This window comes from Sabethes cyaneus, chromosome 3 (genome assembly GCF_943734655.1).
Source record: "Sabethes cyaneus chromosome 3, idSabCyanKW18_F2, whole genome shotgun sequence".
Lineage (NCBI taxonomy): Eukaryota > Metazoa > Arthropoda > Insecta > Diptera > Culicidae > Sabethes > Sabethes cyaneus.
In genome coordinates this window covers 171,334,385-171,354,915 of record NC_071355.1, presented here as the reverse complement: position 1 = coordinate 171,354,915, position 20,531 = coordinate 171,334,385, and the positions used below count along the sequence as shown (strand labels likewise).

Here is a 20,531-nt window from a genome sequence, read left to right as displayed (position 1 = left end):
CACGCTACGGCTCTGGGTCTACCTTCAAGGAACAGTGCACGTTTATGATCGTGAGTTGAAGAACTACGACTATCACTTTCAGTCGTCTCATAATGGCGGCGGCTTGTTGAAGATGGAAGGAAAGTATAACTGAACCTCCACAAGTAAATCACTATTTTTATGAAAGATGTTCGCTGTACACTTCGCAATCGATAATGGAATGGAAACGTTGTAAATTGCAATCATTGCGGAGCTACAATAAGGAGGGTAGGAGTTCAGGTATAAAGAAACCGGAGGAAAACCGAAGCACGACGATTTAGAAGACAAGTAAGGGACCATGCACGGCTTCATTGCAGCTGCTGATTAAATTCCTTACAATATTGATTCCGCGCTGAAAGTCATAACTGTAGTGATCGGATTTGTCAGTAAAATGTGTTTACAGTTGGGGAGCACGCCATAGTCTCGAAGCGCAGGTTGAAACACTACGGAGTTATGATTAGTAATTCAACAGCGACACTGCGATTGCCAACTGGTAAAGTAGAACTGTTACCGTTTTGAGGAAAATAACAAATTTTCGAACTATGATAAATTCAGGAAATTTTTCTGGCAAAACTATAATAAAACTTCAAATTCTAAACAGCAAAGTCGTTACTAGTGCGATTACTCATGTTTTACGTGGAATTAGTATTACAATACGATTTTCGACAAGAGTTGCCAACTCCTAGCCTTTGCAGGCGACCTTGGCATCATTACTAGAAACCTTGGGACGGTGGAGGTAATCTACGCCAGACTAAAAACGGAGGCTAACCAAATATATTGTAAGAAGAGGCTCCAGAGAGAGCAACGTTTGGCTCTCGAACAGTGACTATTGACAGCGATGAAGTGGAAGCTGTTGATGAATTCGTATATTTGGGATCTCTGGTCACCGCCCACAATTATACGTGTAAGGAGATTCAACGACGCATTCAAGCTGGAAATCGAGGCTACTTTTTCCTCCGTAAGATCCTTCAAAGACGAAACTGATGATGATTAAAAAGCTACTCAGACCGGTAGTCCTCTACGAACCAACGAAAGGTGTTTGAGGAGTACAAACGGATAGCGGAGAGTGTCGTAGGCTTATGGACCACGAGTTGGAGGCACTACTTGGAGAGATAGACTGGGCCAGCCACGTCACAAGAATGACGGACAGCTGTGCAGTAAAATCCGTTCTCTTCAAGAACCCCACCGGCGCCAGGAATAGAGGGGCCCAACGTGCTAAATGACTCGACCAGGTTGAAGTCGACTTGCAAAACGAATTGGCCACGAGTAGCCCAGGACCGAGTACAATCAGGCGGAATTCAAGAGCCACCCCGGCTCTCGGCTGATAAAGTAGTAGTATTACAATTAAATATTAATTTATTTTGTACGTTTTACAGCGTATAAAAACTATTTCAAGTGTGATGTCGAGCAATGTGGTCTCTTAAAAGTCGCTGATACCCGAACGCTTTATCACATGCACTGCAAGCATACGGTTTCTCCTTCGTATGGCTTCTCAGGTGTACCTTAAGATTGTTGCTACGGTAAAATTCCTTTGGGCAATGGGGACATTTGAATTCAAATGTATCACTGTGGGTCATCATGTGCCGATTTAAGCGAGAACTGAAATTAAGATAAAGTAATGTTACGTTACAATTAAAATGCAAAATCAAAAGTGTTGTTACGCGTTGAAATATGCGCAAATTCTAGCGATAGCTTAGGGATATTCAAATGGTTTCAAAGTTTCAACCACCTGGATATCGTTAAACCATTATACATAAGTTTGAACTGCGCTCATTAGAGTGTTGTTGAGTTGAGACCGCAAGTCGACGTGTAATGCTACAGTATATTTAATCCTAAATATTGGATTTAACCATAACTTACTTCGAAACAAAACATAATGTACAAAGATCACATTTAAAGCTCTTCTCGGAGTGTGTTTCTTTCTTGTGATGGTAGAGAGTCTTAGTAGAGCTGTATACTTTTCCACAGATGTCGCAGGGCAATCGTTTATCACTGTGACGTCCTTGCGAATGTAGCCGAAGTGCAATCTTGCAGTGAAATTTAATACCGCAATTAGGCACACTGCATTCATACGGTCGGACGTTGGCGTGCCGGTTGACATGACCTTCCAGGCGATTTCGCTCAACGAATTTGCCGCATGTTTCACACTTTTTCAGCAGTGACCGATAAATTTCCTTTTCATCTCGTTTGGTGTTTAATTTGGTATTTCGTTTTTGCTTTATGCTATCACGATTGAACTTAGTGCCTACATCTACCTTTTCTTTACCACTTCTTGAATACAGAAGTGGAACAGGCGACTCTCTTGTACATTTAGAAATGTTTGGAGCAGATTGCGGAGCAATTTCCTCTTCGTGTAGCTCGAGTATTTCAACTTTAAAATCATTTCTGCAATCGGAATCTTGACAATCATTATCGGAGTATACTGATTCATCGATGTCCAAAATAGTTTCCTCCTGCTCGTCAAAAATCTCTTCCGGTTGATCTTCGACATCATCCTCCAATTGTTCCAATTCTGTTGCAATTTCATCCTCATCCAATTGCTCATAGTCTTGCTGTTCTTCGACAGGATGGTTAAACTCTACTTCTAGCCTGGAAATTTCTATGCATTCTGCCTGGGTCGAGGGTATGCTATTCTCGACTTTAGGTACTATAGCTTTGACCGGAACAGAAGTTTCTTCCTGCGCGCTTGTACGGCTTTGTTCAAAAAGTTGTTGCACCTTTAGGCAGCTTTGTCGAAATTCAAAAAAGTCCTTCACTTTCAACGTACACAGAGCACAAATATCTAGCGGGAGAACTTTATCATCAGGATTTATCTGTGGAAAGACTTACGCGTTTACGTTGTTGCATTCGATAGTCAATGTTCCAAGCAATTTTAAACTTTACTTACCAGCAGACTAACACAAATAGCCACTTTCTGCAACAGGTTATCTTGCAATAAAGTGTGAATAATATTTGACCGGGACATACAGAGACGGCAAATCTTTTCCACTGTGATTGACATCGTTTACAAGTTTATAACCGAGTAATCGAGCATTAATATTTTGTTGTTTGCATTGCTTGTTTGGAAACTTGCGATTACTGTTTTGAAATCACTTTTTAAGGAGCTTTGAGGCCGTTTTAAATTAGACGTCAGCATCCGTCAAAGTTAACAGAACGAAACGAAACGTCAAGTCAAAGCCCAAACGCAATCTTTTTGAAACGCAAAGCAATAAACCGAAAAAACAAGGGACTGGTAACCCTATCCTTACTCTATCCATACACTCAAAATAATTTTTACGTCGAAATTACGGGGAAAGTTTATGAATATTTTCCAGCAAGTTTTTCCGTATCGACCTTTTCGCGTGCGTAATGGCGGATAGTGGGTACAACTTTCGGAGAACGTTAACATGCCTTTGGAAACTTTATTCACGTCAAGTTGATATTTCCAGCCTTAACTGTTGTTGTAGAACTTTCAAGCATACGTGAGCGGAGTTCCCAAAAGCAAATAAACATTGGCGACAACTGTACCCACTAGCCGCCATTAAGTGCGCGAAAAGGTGAATACTATAGGCGAATAAACGCAAAACTAATGAATCCCATGTATTCGTACTGTTTTTAAACGAAGCGAACAAAATCAAAAATTTTACCCGTTGGACTCAACCTCAAAGGATGGCTGAATCGAAGACCAGCAGTTGTATTGCTGATTGCAAGGAAAATTGTACCATCCAAAGTGCCAAATCGCTCATAAAACTGCGATCCAGCATTAAATCGTTTCGGTGTCTTCTGCGCACTTTTCGTTACATTCCAAGCAATAAGTGCGCCGAAGAGACCGAAACGATTTAAGCCAAAATAGCACTTTTATGAACGATTGCGCACTTTGGATGATAAAATTTTCCTTGCAATTAGCAATATTATGTGCCAGGAAGTGGACACATTCGATATGGTGCAGTGTGACGTTTGCGACCAGTGGGCGCATTTCGGCTGCGCTGGTGTAAACAGTGTAAACGATAAAATTAAAGACCATCCGTGGAGCTGTCTGAAGTACTGCAATTATCTGCAAATACCAAAGCAGAAGAAAGGTGCTGCTATCGCTACGGCGAAAAAGACCGCTGACGGAAAGAAGATTTTGCGATTTTTTTTGTTGTTAGATTATAGTCACTTTAACAGATTGTGTCATGACATGACAGATTGTGTGACTTTAACAGATTGTGTTCATGACTTCTGCGGGGTTGGGATTTGAACCCGGGTCCTCGGCGTGAGAGGCGTGAATGCTAACCACTACACCGGGACTTACCCCAGCGATACTCGATAATTCCCTTGCAAAATTGCAGGAAAAGATGGAAGCCAAAGAGTAGGCTATGGAAAACGAGCGTATTCTGCGTAAGAAACGGCTCGACATGGAACGCGCTCTAAGGGAGAAACAGTTACAGTTACAGCAAGAACAGGAAATGCTAAATCGGCGCTTGGTGGAGGAAGAGGAGTTTTTCAAAAAGCTGAATAAGTTAAGGCAAAATTTAGATGCGGCGAAAGCAGGCCTGGTGCAAAACTATATCAAGGTGGACGAAGAAGAGAATGTAGAAGAAACTGCAGGCAACGACTCAGACGGCGATTGCGATGAGATTCTCAGCCAGAAGGTGGAAAAGTGGCTCGGCGGAAGAAGCGGAAGAAGCGGACGGAAAGCGGTAAAAAATGTTGCGGTATCCGAATTAGTTAGTACGAAGAGAACGACAGGGGTAAATAACGAAAGATTCAAAGGGCTTTCGGCTCCCTTTATTGCATCTCAATCGGAAGATTTGGCTCGCGAGCAGGCATTCGGTGGCCAAACCCGTAAAGGGGATGATTTATTGATACGACTGACGACTGGGGAGAAAACGGTGTTGGCAGTTTTCCGTATGAACCGGATGGGCAACGGACCAAGGATGAACGGGCCGAGGATTGAGCCAACAGGGCTTTCCCAAGCACAAATTGCCGCCCGATAATCCGTTTCGAAGCAGCTACCGGTGTTTAGAGGTGAAGCTGAACTGTGGCCAATATTCATGAGCAGTTATGAATACACAACTCAAGCTTGTTGGTTCTCCAATTTGGACAACCTGAAGCGATTACAGGACAGGACAGGAGATGCACTCGAGGCTGTGTGGAGCCGGCTAGTCTTACCCGATTCGGTTCCCGATGTCATTCGTGACCTACGGAACTAATTCGGTAAACCCGAGAAGCTGTTGAAGACGTTACTGGCGAAGGTTCGCCAAGCCAAACCACCGAGGGTTGACCGTTTAGAATCCTTTATACATTTCGGCATTACGGTCAAGCAGTTATGCGACCACTTAGAAGCCGCGAAGTTAGTGGACCATCTTAGTAATCCCATGTTGGTCCAGGTGCTTGTAGATAAGCTTCCTCCGAAGTATAAGCTGGAGAGGGTTTGTTTTAAACGGGACAAAACTGGTACTCCGCTAAGAATCCAGGTAACCAATAAGCATTAGTATAAGCAGTAAATCAATCGTTTATTAGCATCCTTGGCGTTTTATACTGTAGGTAGCTGTTTATCAGCCTTTTGACTGCATAACTGTTGTAAATTGGCATCCACAATTCTATTTAAATTCTTCTTGTCAGTAACTAGCTGCAAATAAGCATTGTTAGCACTATAAGAGGGCTACCAGTAAAGTAGCCGCATATTTTGCCAAAATAGCATTTAAGTAGCATTTAAGGCAACTTTAATGCTTATTGGCTTGCATTTAAATTGCATTGGAAATGCTTATTGGTTACCTGGGAATCTTTACCGAGTTTATGAACGGTGTTGTTCCAGACGTTTCGGAGATTAGTGAGCTTTCTTCGCTAGATCTCACTGACCAAAATAAACGATCCGGAAGCTCTGGAAGAGCAAAACTGAACTAAAGAAAGAGTATGTTCATATCCACAGTTCCTCGCCCACCAGTAAGGATACAGTGCCGAGTGGCAGAAGCGAGATGCCGAATGAAAGAAGCGAAGTGCCGAGTTTAAGAGGTGAGAAACCGTGTTGAGTGTGCCGAAGAACCGATCACAAAATTAGATTCTGCGATGACTTTCGAAAATTCAACGTTGCTGAACGCTTGAAGGTCGTCGAGGAAACCACCATTCGCTGTTGCATCGCTCCGAAGAAGTCATTCAGATCATGGAGGTTCAGTGCAACGCTCACAGTCGTTTGAATCTTCAGTTTTAGATATTAATATTGTGCTTTGCAGTTGTACCTGGATTAATCCAGAATATTTTCTCTAATGCCAATGTATATGACAAAACAAAACAGCAACATAGCAGTTGTCACTCATTCTCTTTCTCACTCACAGCATTCGCATTGTAGCACTTTTTGTGCCAGTCGCACTTTTAGACTGCGGTGTCCAGTAAGGTGCAAAATGCGGGATATTTAATAATCGCAATACCACTGACGAACTGACATGACGCTTAGAAGAAAATCCTTTAAAAACCATCGTCTTGCACATTTTGCCTGCACACTAGCACCACAGACAAACAGATATAACACTTGTTTTCCATTCATCGTACCGATAAAACCGTCATTTCAAATTTGGGCTTAGTTGGGAATGTCTCCGTTTTGGTCAAAGTGGCGCTTTTTGACGAAAAAAGGTGAATTCCCCATAAAAATTTATTGCTTCTTCGAGGGACACCTATATCCAGCTTTCCACGAGCGATAATGGCGGATATTGAGCACAAGTGAGCACAATCTTTTGACATTCATTGGAGGAGCGTCGAGTTCGCCCTGACGGAGTTACTATGGATACATTCATGATTGTTTGTTGTTCGAGTATAACAATGTAAACATTGTTTAATTTTGCAGATCGCGTTAACCTTATCGGAATCCGGTTAAAAGGTGAGTCATTTGAATTGGCAAAATATAATCACGTTTTTTAATCAACACTTTCGTTTTGGTTGGCTTCTTAGACATTGATCTGTGCGGTCCCAGCGTTCCATTCTTGCTAGGAAGGATCACGATGTTCACCAATGCGAAGAAGGATGGGTACCAGTCAGTTTATACCAGTGCCGAAAAGAAACTGGCCGTTATGTCGATTGGTTTTCTATTGAACAGCCGAACCGAAGCTGTTATTTGGCGAGGACCCAAGAAGACTGCAATGATTAAACAGTTTTTAGAGGACGTCGCTTGGGATGAGTTGGATTATCTCATTATCGATACTCCTCCGGGGTTTCCGGACGAACACATCACCGTCATGGAAAAATTGAAGGGAGTAAACGCAGATTGTGACAACGCCTCAGGAAATGGCCTTGGAAGACGTCCGAAAGGAGGTAACTTTCTGTAAGAAACTGGGATACCGATCATTGGGATTGTAGAGAATATGAGCGGCTTTGTGTGTCCCAATTGTGCCGAATGTACGAATATATTCTCTTCGGAAGGTGGATTAGCGTTGGCAGAACTGGCAAAAGTGCCCCACTTGGGGATGTTACCGATCGATCCACGTGTTGGTGGATTGGGGTGTACGGGAAAGGCATGTGCGAATGAACTACCAGATTGTACCACGTCACAAGTGCTGAGAGATATTGTTAAGGTTTTAACAGTGGAAAAGCAATAAAACTTAAGCTTAATATGAAATAAATTTTTACGTTCGAAACTTCCACGATCCAAACTGATCATCAAATTAAAATACAAGAAATTATTTGGCTTTAAAACTCTAAGTATATTAAGGCTTAGAAAATATCTCTTACGACCGTAACTTTATGGTAATAGTCAGGTGCCAGTTCTGTGAGCCACTCTTGTTTAATAACGGTACCTTTATAAACAATTTGGTAGTATGCAAAAGTTCACAAAATACAACCCATTGTGGCTGTTCTACGGTATACAATGCCGAAACTGGATGAATCGAAAGCTCTGTGTCACCTCGTACCGTTTTGTAAACCCCAGAATGATGCAAATAAGCTGCGTATGGAAAAAATCCCGACACAATGCAGCGGCATAAAGTTTTCACATTGTCACCACAAGAAAGCAGTGGTATGTTTAATTCTCGTTCCAGCATGCTGCAAAATTGTGTTTTGATTTCATGTGCGCGTTTCAAATTACGATAAATCAAAAAATTTCGTCCACAGAATTCTTTCGTGCGATCATTTTCAACAAAGGCTGTGTAGGGTAACAAACGTATTTTGGACCCCATCAGCAGCTGTACATAATTTGGACACTTACAGCCAAATCAAATGGAAGTGTCCAAATTATGTACAGTTCCTGAAGGGGTCCAAAATAAGTTGGTTACCCTACACATTCAAAAGTGTGATCAGATCTCCCTCAGAAACTTCAAAATTACGCTTCGCAATACGGGCTCGTATGGACGCCTGGCCGCTCACTGGTTTTGAGAAAACTGATTGAACTTGCAGCATGGCTATTATAATAAGAATTTCCTCTGAGCATCCCATCTCGCCGGCGTTGTACAGCATTTTAGCCAACATCGGATTTATAGGCATTTCTGCTAGGAAATAACCAACCGGGGACGTTAAGTTTCCATCGGAGTCGAGTGCATCCAGAGCGAACAAAGTCTCCAGTGAAGCCAGCAGATTCTTAGCCGATGATGGTGAAGGAAACGTGAACCGCAAGATGTTATCAATTCCCAATGCTTTTAGAAATAAAACCATGCTGCAGAGATCGGCTCGGCGCATTTCCGGTGGAGTATAATCGGGTAGTTTGTCCCACTCTTCTTCGGTATAGAGACGGTAGACTTCTCCGCTGCGAATCCTTCCGGCTCGGCCTGCTCGCTGTTCCGCGGCTGCTTTGCTAGTCGGTACTATTACCAAACTGTTAGTGGTGCTCTCGGCTGAATACCAGTTCAACTTTACAAATCCGCTATCAATAACTGAAAGTAGTTGACATTAGAATTTCTTTACAGTTTCAAGCAAGCAGTTAAGTTACAAGCCGGCTTACCATAAACAATTCCTGGAATTGTCACTGATGTCTCCGCTATGTTTGTAGCTAAAATAACTTTCCGAACTCCCTTAGGGGCGTTGAAAAAAACTTTCAACTGATCCGTGTTGGATAGCGTTCCGTACATGGGAAATATTGTCAAGTCACCCTTCCCACTAGCCTCCTTAATGCTCACGCAAAAGATCGAGTGCTTTTAACACTTCGTCCTGCCCCGTCAGGAACGCAAGAATGTCTCCCGGTTTCTCACTACGATGGATTTTCATTACCGTTTCCACTGTTCCCTTCACGTAGTCTGGACAAGGTTCTGAAAGTGTAGTCCAAATTATTATATCTTTTTGAGCCTGGCAAACAAAACCTTACCTTGCAAATAAAACACCTCGTAGAGATGCATGCGACCTTGCGATCTGCAAAATTAAACAATGTTTACATTGTTACACTCGAACAACAAACAATCATGGATGTTTCCATAGTAACTCCGTCAGGGCGAACTCGACGCTCCTCCAATGAATGTCAAAAGATTGTGCCCACTTGTGCTCAATATCCGCCATTATCGCTCGTGGAAAGCTGGATTGCTATTTGATATTTGGGAATGTCGATCATAGATGGTGCTAGTGCTCAGGCTAAATGTGAGGTACGATAATTTTTGTTGATTTTTGTTCCAAGAGTTATTTCTGTTTGTTTGTGCTTAGCATGCATTTGCTGGGTTTTATGCTGTAGGGTTTTGTACATTTGAATGGTTTTATACTGAAAACTCAAAGCAACACTCGCGCGCTGCGTTGTGGCCATGTTGCGAAACATGCTTTTTTGAAAAATGAGTGGTTTTTGATTGGACGATGAAATTATTGCGAGTGGCTCGTCTGTTTGTCTGTGGCAATACTTTTTTGCTCTCTATTGGCCTTATGACGTAATATGCTATACCTTCGTTAAACATTCATTGATTTGCAGCTAATTTGCGTTGGTAAGTGAGCAGTCTAAATGAAACGAACCGCCCATTGCATGACACGTAAATGCGTTTTCACGTAGCGCAACTGTCATTGTTATGTCGAATAGGCCGATTCGCTTCGATTTTCTTTACAATCAGTGAGCGAGAAAGAAACGCAAGGCGAATGCCATTTTGGTTGGAAGAAAAGTGTTTACACGTCAGTCGGTCCGGTTTTGCAGTAAGCAGATTTTTTCCCGTTTTGTTCGCCGAGTTTTTCCTGGAGAACCTTACTCCAGGGTCGTGTCCTTGATCGTTAATTATCGCGAATCAAACGTGCAAGCTGTATCGGAATTAATTCGGATTGCTACTTCATAGACAATGAATATTTTTCGATTGTCCGGTGATTTGTCGCACTTGCTGGCGATTTTCCTGCTTCTAATAAAGATATGGAAGACTAGATCGTGTGCTGGAATTTCTGGAAAATCTCAGATTTTATTCGTAATTGTTTACCTTAGTCGCTATCTGGACATTGTAACGACGTTTATTAGCGTTTACAATACCTGCATGAAAATGGTTTTCATCAGCTTATCGATTGCCACGATCTATTTGATATATGTCAAGTTTAAGGCGACCTATGACCACAATCACGATTCGTTCCGCATCGAGTTCCTGTTGATCCCATGCTTCATTCTGGCCCTGCTACTCAATAGTAGCTTCACCGTAATGGAAGTTTTGTGGACGTTTTCAATCTATCTGGAGGCAGTGGCCATTTTGCCACAGCTCTTTATGGTCAGCAAAACGGGTGAGGCGGAAAGTATCACGAGCCACTATCTCTTTGCTCTAGGTTCCTACCGTGCGCTGTATCTGTTGAATTGGATCTATCGATACTATGCTGAGGGACACTACGACTTGTATGCCATCTTTGCCGGAGCCATTCAGACAATCCTGTACTGCGATTTCTTCTATCTTTATATCACCAAGGTGCTGAAGGGAAAGAAGCTGCAGCTGCCGGCGTAAAGTGGTGGATCCGCTTAGGAGGTAGGATGAAGACTTATCTTACGCAAATATATACATATGGTGGTTTAAGTACATCTCTGAAGCAAACTTGATAATAAAACCATCTTTCAAGAGAACGCATTGCAATTGATGTAAAAAACAGATGATCGCTGCCGAAGATGAGGAAGTAAATAAATGGAATTCGAAGAACTAGTATAGTCTTATGTTGTAGGGTTTAGAGATATAATACAAGTCGCAACGCTCTGAGAGATAATTTCAGTTGTTCAGATTGATGATCCCACTAGATAACAGTAGCTCTGGCCGTATTGATCGAATCTAAAGAAAAAATATGATTGATGTGTCCACACGGTTAACTAATGGGAGAGACAAGCGCAACATCGATCGTAGTAATTCGGAAGAGCAAAATTAGTATTACTTAGAAAACATGAGAGCAGGCGGCTTCTCCAAAGAGATTAAGAAGTATTATGGCACGTCTCACCCTTTGTAAAATTTTCAGTTATATTTGTGGTACGCGAAATATTCGTTTAATGTCTATGCAGTTTGCTTGAAATAAATCAATTTTTGATTCAATTTTGTTCTAATGCCCATCAATTCAGTTTTATTAGTAGCAAACGCTTACATGTGTGTGTAAGTGATAAACTGTTCTTATATCTTAAACATGCGAACAAACTCAGTGAAGCACTGATAACAAGCATTGTAATCAATTGATTGTATCATTCTATGTCAAGATTCCACTATGGTTCCGGGAGTGATTCTACTTGTTACTCGCTTTGCGATTCTGCTTCTTCCCTTTCAGCGACTATGTTGCGCCTACTTTTTCTCCCAAGAGCGTAGTGAATTCTGATACAGAATTGTAAGAATTAAATTCAACTTGCATATAGCGAGCAGGCAGTGAAGACAACTGTCGTGACAAACACAAAAGCAAATTATTTTATTTCTGTTACTTTATACTAATATGAATGTTTGTGAGAAAACATGTAGTTTTTTTATATTTGTCAATTTGTTCTACCGTACTTGAGGATAATATGCGATAATCCCAAAACATCCCAACTATCATACATCTGTATGGAAGATCGTTTGAGTGAGTGAAATCAACCGGTTGAAATAAACAAGTCCCTATATTCTTCTATTTCTAAAATAATATTTTACTACTACTGTAATGCATAAAACGGTAATAATTATTTAGATAATACCAATAAACAACACAAAATCTACAGATTTGCTGTTTTTTTAAACTTCGAAATAATCTATTTGTCACTAGAAGGAGTATTTTTATAATTTAACAACGGGGAATAAGCTACTATTCAACAAAACTGCTTGTAGGGTCAGGATGAATACTAAGATGCCGCTTAAAAATAAAGCTGGTCAGTTACGACAGCTCAAGTGATGGACTAAACATTTTGAACAACATTTTTGAATTAATTTTAAATGTCGGAGACCAACAAGACCAACAAAGCACGACGCCAATAGTTCCTTGCATTTGATCGCGCCATCTTTGAGGTGCCATCACTCGATTAAATTCAAGTAGCAATCAATAGTCTGGAATCTAACAGAGAGTTACACTCTAACTCTCAATAATCAACTTCAACCGGATCCAGGAGAAGATCGACGCTACTTTACGGCGGCAGCAAGCCGGAAGTTTTTTCGGTCAATCATGTGTTGACCATATCACAACGTTCCGCATTATGTTGGAGCAGATCAACGAATTCCAGGAAACCCTACTGCTGCAATTCGTTGACTTTGAAGTAGCGTTTGATAGATTCAATTCAACCACAAAAACATCTGGGCGCGCTTAGACGTAGGGGAATTCCAGATAAGCAAGTTCATCTCATTGAGGCTTAGTAAGATACAAGGTGTTCCACCATAGCGCCTTGTCTGACCCTGTAAAGGATACTACTGATGTCAGATAGGGCTGCAATACCCGAATTTTCAACTTAAACGTATATTCAATGATCCACTGCTCAGGATTTATTTGATTTAATGATTTAATCTTTAATTTAATTTAATTTATTTCACCATCTTCGACTACGTCGTTCAGATTGTTTACTGAATAACGAATTTAAGCCTCGGATTCTATTACTAAACGCATTTTCAGAGTAAAAGACAGAGCAGACGCAGACAGAGTAAAATCGTACACATTACAAACGTCGTTGAAGGAACGCAAGCAGACATTAAAACAATTATTCACACCATAATTTGTCCTGTGGAATTGGATGGCCAATAACGGTGGATTCCGAAGCCGACGAGGAGGTACATTCTACGGTATCTGGTACAGAAGTTCCGGGCAAGCCACATTGCCTGTTATAAGGTCGAATATAAATAGACGCTGCTGTTTAACACGCCGGACTGCGAGTGTATCCAGGCTAATCAGTTGACAACGGTCTATGTAACTGGGAAGATTGACTGGATCATTTCACAGTAGCTGACGCAAGGCGAATCGCAAATCTTTTTTTTTCTGAATTCGCTCAATCGCAAGAATCTGTGTTGCGTGTGCAGGAGCCCAAACCGGCGAAGCATACTCCAAAATGCTGCGTACGAGAGAGCAATATATTTAGCGTCTTGAGGCAATAAACGTCAGTGAATCCAGATGCATGGCGTCGCATAAAACCAAGCACGATGTATGCTTTAGCAGTGACTCTACTTATATTCTCGTCGAACCTCAATTTAAAGTCGATAGTAACGCCTAGGTCGAGAATAGAGTTAACCTTCTGCGGCTGAGGTGGTAGTCTGACAGACACCAGAAATCTGAAAAATGCTGTAGATGCGTCAAGTGTTATATTTTTAATCTTAAATTTGTAGTGTCTTCCCGACTCATATCTGCGGTCTAATTACATCCAACAGATTACTAAAGATATGTATTGAATTCTAAAATAATTAAAATCTGAATGTTCCTAGTTCAATAATAGGAATTATAAAGTTAAGTTTAGGTGTCCAGCAGACTACCACGTCAGCATAATCGTTAAGATTGGGGCACCTCAGCCGCAGGAGGTTAACACGCTCCAGACAATCCGATCCCATGTTGTATTGATGAAGAAAAACAGTGTTACGGCGACTGTATGATATTACTTTACACTTATTGCTGTTAACACGCATCCCGTTGTCACTGCACCAGACTAGCAAACGATTAATATCCTCCTGTAATGCGACACAATCGGCAGGGGCAGCAATCACCCGAAAATTTTTTAGATCGTCGGCAAACAATAATTTCGATGATGACAGCAGCTCGACCAGGTCATTAATATAAATTATAAAGATGAGCGGGCCAAGCACACTGCCTTGAGGGACACCAGACGATGTGTTAAATGTTCTGGAGCGCACGGAGTTTACTGTAACGAATGCTTTGCGATTGGATAAGTATGAGTAAAGCCATTCGGTAAACCATGAGGGAAATCCGATGTAGTTCAGTTTTTCAATAGCGAGAATGTGTAGTACAGTATCAAAAGCTTTCGCAAAATCAAAATAGATCGTATCCACTTGCCGCTTAACTTCTAGCTCACGTGATATCGCCATTGGCGGAACTAGCGCTCATTTCTAGGGGGGGCTATAGCCCCGGAATTTTTTTCGACCGTTTTATTGGTCGGCCAAGTCAATATTTCTAGGGGGGCTCAATCTCTCCTAGGGGGCTAAATCTCCCCCTAACCCCCCTATTTCCATCAATGGATATCGCTGTGACGTAGCACATAAGATTTAATGTTGTCGAACGATGCTTCATAAATTCATGCTGGCTGTTCGGTGCAACTGCCCTGTATATAGTTGTATGGAGTAGTTTTTCGAATACCTTGCTAAGGCTGCAAAGTATGGATATACCACGGTAATTGGTGACCGATTTGTAACTTCCGGACTTATGGATCGGCACAATGGACGCCATTTTCCATGCAATTGGGAACGATCCACTACTGATTGAGCGGTTAAAAACAGCGGTAATCTGCAATGCAAGCGAATCGGCGCAGTTTTTTAAAAACACTGGTGATAGACTCTCTGTTCCTGGTCCTTTCGTTGAATCGAGATCTTCAAGAGCTTTCCGAACCTCGTCTATAGAAAACTGCACCAGTGGTAGATTAATATCACGGAACGGTATATGTTCGAAGCAGTTGTGTCGCTGGACGGGTGATGCTTTACCACATACGCCCTCGAAAAACGAGGCGAGTTATCATAGCATCAAGTTGCATATTTCCTGGGTCATTTGTTAATTAATTGAATTAAAAAATTAAATTAAAAAAAAAATTAAAAAAATTAAAAACTCCATCGCCAATGTCATCAGCGCTAAACAGAAACAGAGATTCGCATACATATATACATGGAAGTAGATTGGACATTCCTCGAGGAGAAAGGCGAACGAAATTAATTGAGTTCTCTTGTAACAACTCACTTGATGAAGAATTTAAGCAGAAGCAGCTGCTTACATTTAAGTTAAACGACGAAAAAACAAATGCTCTTTTTTGCGTGAAAGCAGCACCACCTTTCACCAGCACAGACAGTTGAAACATTAAAAATAAGTATTTAATACTGAAAATAACTGCTAGTTTTGGGGCGAACCAACCAACGGTTGAAAGCCGCATCAAATAGTAAATAAATAACTGCTAGTTGAGGTTTTACAAAGTTTGTTGTAAGAATTTTAATGCCATACATTACTTTAGGGTTATTAAAGAAGGAATTCCTACTGGGTATGAAATGAGGAAGGCAAATGAAGAAGCGTTCAACATAGCCCCAGTCATCCCAAGCCCCAACCTAGCGCATCCACGTGACCTTACCCGGTAATGCTCTATTGAGAATGCCAAGCTAGGAGGTGCGATAATAGGTGATTCCTGGCTGCCTGATCTCAAAACTGCGAGTTTGGATGACGGCTGAGCCACACGACCTTGTTAGTAAGTAAGCTTAACATAAGTTATTTTAATTATTTGTTTCGTTTTAGCTCATGGAGCAAGCACATCCTACTGTACAGTAAAAACTCGGGCCGAATAAAGTTTAAATAATGCTCATGGACACCAGAAGAAAAATTAAATTAATAATGGAAGCACTCATGTAAACTCAAATGATGCACCTCTATTCCATACGAAGGACTGCTGATGAGATTGTTCTATTTTTGTCCATATATCTTCATATAATGTATATTCATATAACTCATATCTTATTACATTGCCATATACCATCATTATCGTAAAGGGGAAGGAGCATCAGAGTATCGAATGAATCGAAGACTGGATGAGGGATCATCAACCAGACTAAGTCATATAAGGTCGGAGAGGATTTTGACGCGCCCTTATAGCAGTATGTCCCTTATAGAAGTTATGTATCTAGAAACCGGAAGTCTATCCTGGAAGGAGTGTCTTATATTCCCGTGGAATCATATAAGCGACATTGCTTATAGATCCACCCAACCCCTTTTGGTCCTTCACGAACAGCATTGACATGAAAGTTGCTAGGTAGATAAATTCGATTCTGTAGTAATTCTACTTGTATACAATGGGAAACCCTTGAGGTGATGGTGGCTAACCCCATACATACATACATACATACATACATACATACATACATTAAAGAAGGAATTCCTACTAATCTATTTCAACAAAATAAATGGTATACATAAAGCCATATGCATTGATATTTTTGCAGGGGTACAATTTTTTATGAAATATATTCAGGGGGCTCGCGGATAAAAGAAGCTTGAGAACCGCTGACCTAAAGCATGAGTCCTTACTGAAAAATAATCCTTTGACATATGTTTTAAATTAGTGTTTTCGGTTGTGTTTTATGGAAAAATATTGTAATGTATGAATTATTTACCGATAATAACAAAAAATGCGCACAAAAATTCATTTCCGATAATTCCGATCCTCAAGTTTGAGGTGTGATTTGGATTTTTGCAATTTTTGCAGTTTTTTGCTTCTGGGTCTTGCGAATAAGTAATCAAAACAAACCCCACAACACTGTCAAACCTGGAACGAAAAAAACGCACTGACATCTGCGTGCAATGCTTTATTTCTCCTCGTACTTACTTTCATGCTGAATCGGCGAATCAACTATACAACAGATTCTCGAATATCATCGGCTTTCGACGCCACTTTAATCGCTTTTTATACCGCATAGTTTTCTACGTCAGTCGCAAGGTGCTGATGACTCATTTTTAAAAGAAAAAATGTACGGAAATATTCTAATAAACTGATAAAATTATAATATACAGTCCTATGTCGTCTCCTTTTATCCCATGTGGATACAAGTCTTTCTATATGGCATGTTTTTTTAGTATATAAGCTTGATGAGTACTAATACTTAAACATATTACATATATGCACTAAAAATTATTAGATTCGTAAAATTATTAGTTTATGAGGGTTGTTAAAATATTGCAATACTTACGTTCTATTAGGTATTTTCTTGTTTGGCTAGAATTAGCTTTACATTTGTTCCTGGGGTAACATACTAAAAAATTTATGTGGTAAATTGCATTGCTTAAAATTTTCCAATTTATTTTTGTCAATTAAAATTAAGTATGCTGCGTACATGTTTTTGGTATCATTAATTAACTTCATTGAGTTTATTAATTGAATATGTACAAACCAGTTTAGTAATTTCTCATGAGATTGGCCATTGCTGTGGGGCGAAACGAAACGCATAGATTCTTTTGAGTAATGTTTTCGATGTGTACAATCAGATAACCACATTTATCATAGTACGGCTTTCGCGGCGCTTCAGGGAGAATAGACGCACAAAAACCAGCGCAAACAGAGTGGTCTGCACAAAGCCAGAAAAAATTGCAATTGAATCCAGATGCTCCTCATAGCTGTAGCGATAAATCCAGTTGATGATATACATTGCTCGATACAGCCCCAATGAGAGCAAATAGCAGACAGTGTAGTTGTCTATGAAATTGATTTTGCATAATAGTTCAAGCTGGGGAATGATTGCAATCGCTTCCAGGAAAATCGAAAATGTCCACATGATCTCCAAGGGATTGTTCCTATCGGCGGCCAGGAAAAGTGCCAACACGAAGCAAGGAACCACCAGGAACTCGTTGTATATCAAGTCATTTTCATGATCGTAGGTTTTCTTGTACGGGCCATAGATCATGTACACGATAGCGTAACTAAACACGATAAATATTATTTTCATTGATGACACATAGTAGCTGTGGTAATGGTTTGGCGAAAGCAAATCTGCGTAGCGCATGGTAAACACGATCGCGAACAAGATTTGGGTTTTTCCAGATATTCCTGCACATGATTTCGTACGATACAATTTTATTAGCATAATAACAAAGGCCACTACATGTAGGCAGTCCGCCAGGTTTCGGAACATGTTGAACATCTAGATAAAATTTTGAATTTTAAAAACGGATTATGGCTTAGAAATCTACACAGATTTATTCATACCTTTTCTGAGCTCTAAATTACCGTATGACTGCTTCGAAGCGTACAGTGAAACAAATTGCAGTGAATGTAATTTCACATCCCAACCAACGACTCAACGAGTCATCACATAGATATAAACATTTTTTAAATAAACATTGCTTTTTCTCTCTCTGATTCTCCTGGAAAGAGAAAAAATCTCCAACATACTCTAGTTTAAACGTTAGATTAAATGTAAGTGATTTATTAATAACAGATTGAAAATTTTCAGAGAGCTATACAACACTTCTAGTTTTTTTTACAAACCATCAGTAAGATGAAATTTTCTATGCTACAAAACAAGAGCATGATATTTAAAACCTATGCTACTTCAAAAGAACCTGCAATGAAAATACTGAATTTGTTCACATTTAATTATACTTTTATACAATGGGAATAATGCTAAAAATGAAGTGTCTTATTTTTTAAGTAAAATATTTTTGACTAAACTTGCGGTAGCTGATGTCCCACAAGCACCGCTGTAATCAGTTATATTGGCGTTTTTTTAGAGAATTGTAGTAACACTAACTCGCTTCACTCATTAAATAGTGCACTAGTGTTAGCAATTGGAAAAGCAAACATGCGCGAGAGGATGCATACGCTTCAGTGTCTACGAGACTAATACCTCAGCGTAGTGAGTTTTTGCCAGACGCAGACCATGTCAGTATAAATGCAACGTTTTCTATTTTCATAGTGTCTCTTTGGTTAGATTGTCAGTAAATTTGTATGTACCTACTAGGAAAAAGGAAAAACCTATCAGGCGCAATTTAGTTTAATTGGATTGATTGCTTCTGATAACACACCGCATGAGCTTACACTATTTTCTCTCAGCTTTTATTAGCCCCCTGACCGGTAAGGCTTTGCCGTGTACCCAGGCGTGTATAGCGGCTTTTGAGTGTCTCGGCGCCTCTGTAATCTATAGTCTCTGTAGGTCCACCACAGGCGGAAATTGACTCGTTGTAATGCCTGTTTGGCAATTATAAGGACTAAAAGCCACCCAGTTAAGTTTCCAGGGCGCCAGGAGCCCTAAGAACATCAAGTGATAAACTGGGCACTTGAAATCGATGGTCGCTTTTTTAACCGCCCAGTTAGCGAGGTACGATGCTGATCTAACAAGCCAGTCGTTGTATCTTGTATGTCCGAATCTCGGCTTGGTGGTGCTTCGTAGCCAAATAGGATCGTTGCACTAGCCCCGTAATTGTACTGTACTCTAATAACCGGCTGTGTACTCTGTCCATAAAGAAGAGGGTCATGTCTTGAAGACGTTCATACCAAAGAATTTGCATTTTAGGTGTTCATATGAAGTTGTTTGCAGTATTCCTATCTTGCAAAGTTCAAAGCAGATATTTGAAAAGCCAAGAGTAACCGTTTCTCAGGTCTTTATTTAGTAAAATGGAGGAGCATCGTTTGTAGAACTCTAAACTTTCAGCAACATCCATCTTCCACACTGAGTAGTTGTTTATTTCGTTTAAGTCGTTGATGGTTGTCGTTGAAGATATGCTTAGCAACTATTGATCCAAAATGGCGTGACAGACTCTTCTCGGTATCTCTTGATGCTTTTGCTACCTCTGCCAAGTGTTCTTTTGTTCGTGTTTCCATATTTCTACTCATATAGCCAATGTAAACTATTTCGCGACCTTTTGAGCTGGTTGTGTTTTCTACGGAGGGAGCGCGTTTTTTTCGTCGTATTCTACAGCCACCATCTTTAGTTCTGGTGTTATTGGTGTTAGTGTTGTTAGTGAGTTTTTGTATGCGTGCCTTCTTTTCTTTGAAATAGTGGTCTGGATAGTCCTTTCTTTGAATCCGTTCAGTTTTGTAATTTCTTAAATATATGACAATCTTTTTGTTTCCCTAGCTCAATCAACGGTAATTTTTCCATCCTATGTATTATATGATGGTAAGCCGCCTTTTTGTGCTTGTGTGAGTGGTTAAATGAGCTAGGTATAACGCGTTTACTACCGCTGGAAGCATATTTGTCCCATGTTACAAAACACGAAAATGAAAAAATCGCAACAAAGTTGAAAAACTGATTTTTCTAAAGAGGATTAGTTTTGATGTTATTATTTATTCCTCTTTGAGATAATGTTTAAAAACTTTACTCAATTTTGTATACAACACGAAAACATTTTATATGAAACTAGCTGACCCGACAAACTTCGTATTACCACAAATTAAACTGTGTTGTACATAAATCGTGAATCTCGGATGACCTTTATCACAATCTTGAGTTGTGCAAGTTTCTGGGGAGTTCATGGGTGTTTTAATATACAAATTTTCCTCACAGTAAAGTAGAAAACAACTCCCC

General features: G+C 40.3%; 3 protein-coding genes and 2 pseudogenes across 3 annotated transcripts; 2 read left to right on the top strand and 3 right to left on the bottom strand.

Moving 5' to 3' along the window:
- Nucleotides 1-1,401: 1,401 nt before the first annotated feature.
- Nucleotides 1,402-3,101, bottom strand: LOC128743495 (zinc finger protein 62 homolog). The gene is made up of 3 exons (XM_053840091.1): nt 2,906-3,101; nt 1,879-2,831; nt 1,402-1,617 (listed from the first exon to the last, which is right to left on the bottom strand). Exons 1-3 carry the CDS (start codon nt 3,017-3,019, stop codon nt 1,410-1,412), a joined length of 1,275 nt encoding a protein of 424 aa, XP_053696066.1. The 5' UTR covers nt 3,020-3,101; the 3' UTR covers nt 1,402-1,409.
- Nucleotides 3,102-5,742: 2,641 nt separating this feature from the next.
- Nucleotides 5,743-7,568, top strand: LOC128740413 (cytosolic Fe-S cluster assembly factor NUBP2 homolog; annotated as a pseudogene).
- Nucleotides 7,569-7,683: 115 nt separating this feature from the next.
- LOC128740412 (probable ATP-dependent RNA helicase DHX35) lies at nt 7,684-9,937 on the bottom strand (annotated as a pseudogene).
- Nucleotides 9,938-9,979: 42 nt separating this feature from the next.
- Nucleotides 9,980-12,052, top strand: LOC128739224 (ER lumen protein-retaining receptor). The gene has a single exon (XM_053834680.1). It carries the CDS (start codon nt 10,203-10,205, stop codon nt 10,839-10,841), a length of 639 nt encoding a protein of 212 aa, XP_053690655.1. The 5' UTR covers nt 9,980-10,202; the 3' UTR covers nt 10,842-12,052.
- A 4,409-nt stretch (nt 12,053-16,461) lies between these two features.
- On the bottom strand, nt 16,462-18,346 carry LOC128743044 (ER lumen protein-retaining receptor 1-B-like). Its single transcript, XM_053839554.1, has 5 exons — nt 18,212-18,346; nt 17,199-18,146; nt 16,838-17,133; nt 16,626-16,777; nt 16,462-16,551 (listed from the first exon to the last, which is right to left on the bottom strand). Exon 2 carries the CDS (start codon nt 18,144-18,146, stop codon nt 17,490-17,492), a length of 657 nt encoding a protein of 218 aa, XP_053695529.1. The 5' UTR covers nt 18,212-18,346; the 3' UTR covers nt 16,462-16,551; nt 16,626-16,777; nt 16,838-17,133; nt 17,199-17,489.
- Between the last annotated feature and the right edge of the window lie 2,185 nt (nt 18,347-20,531).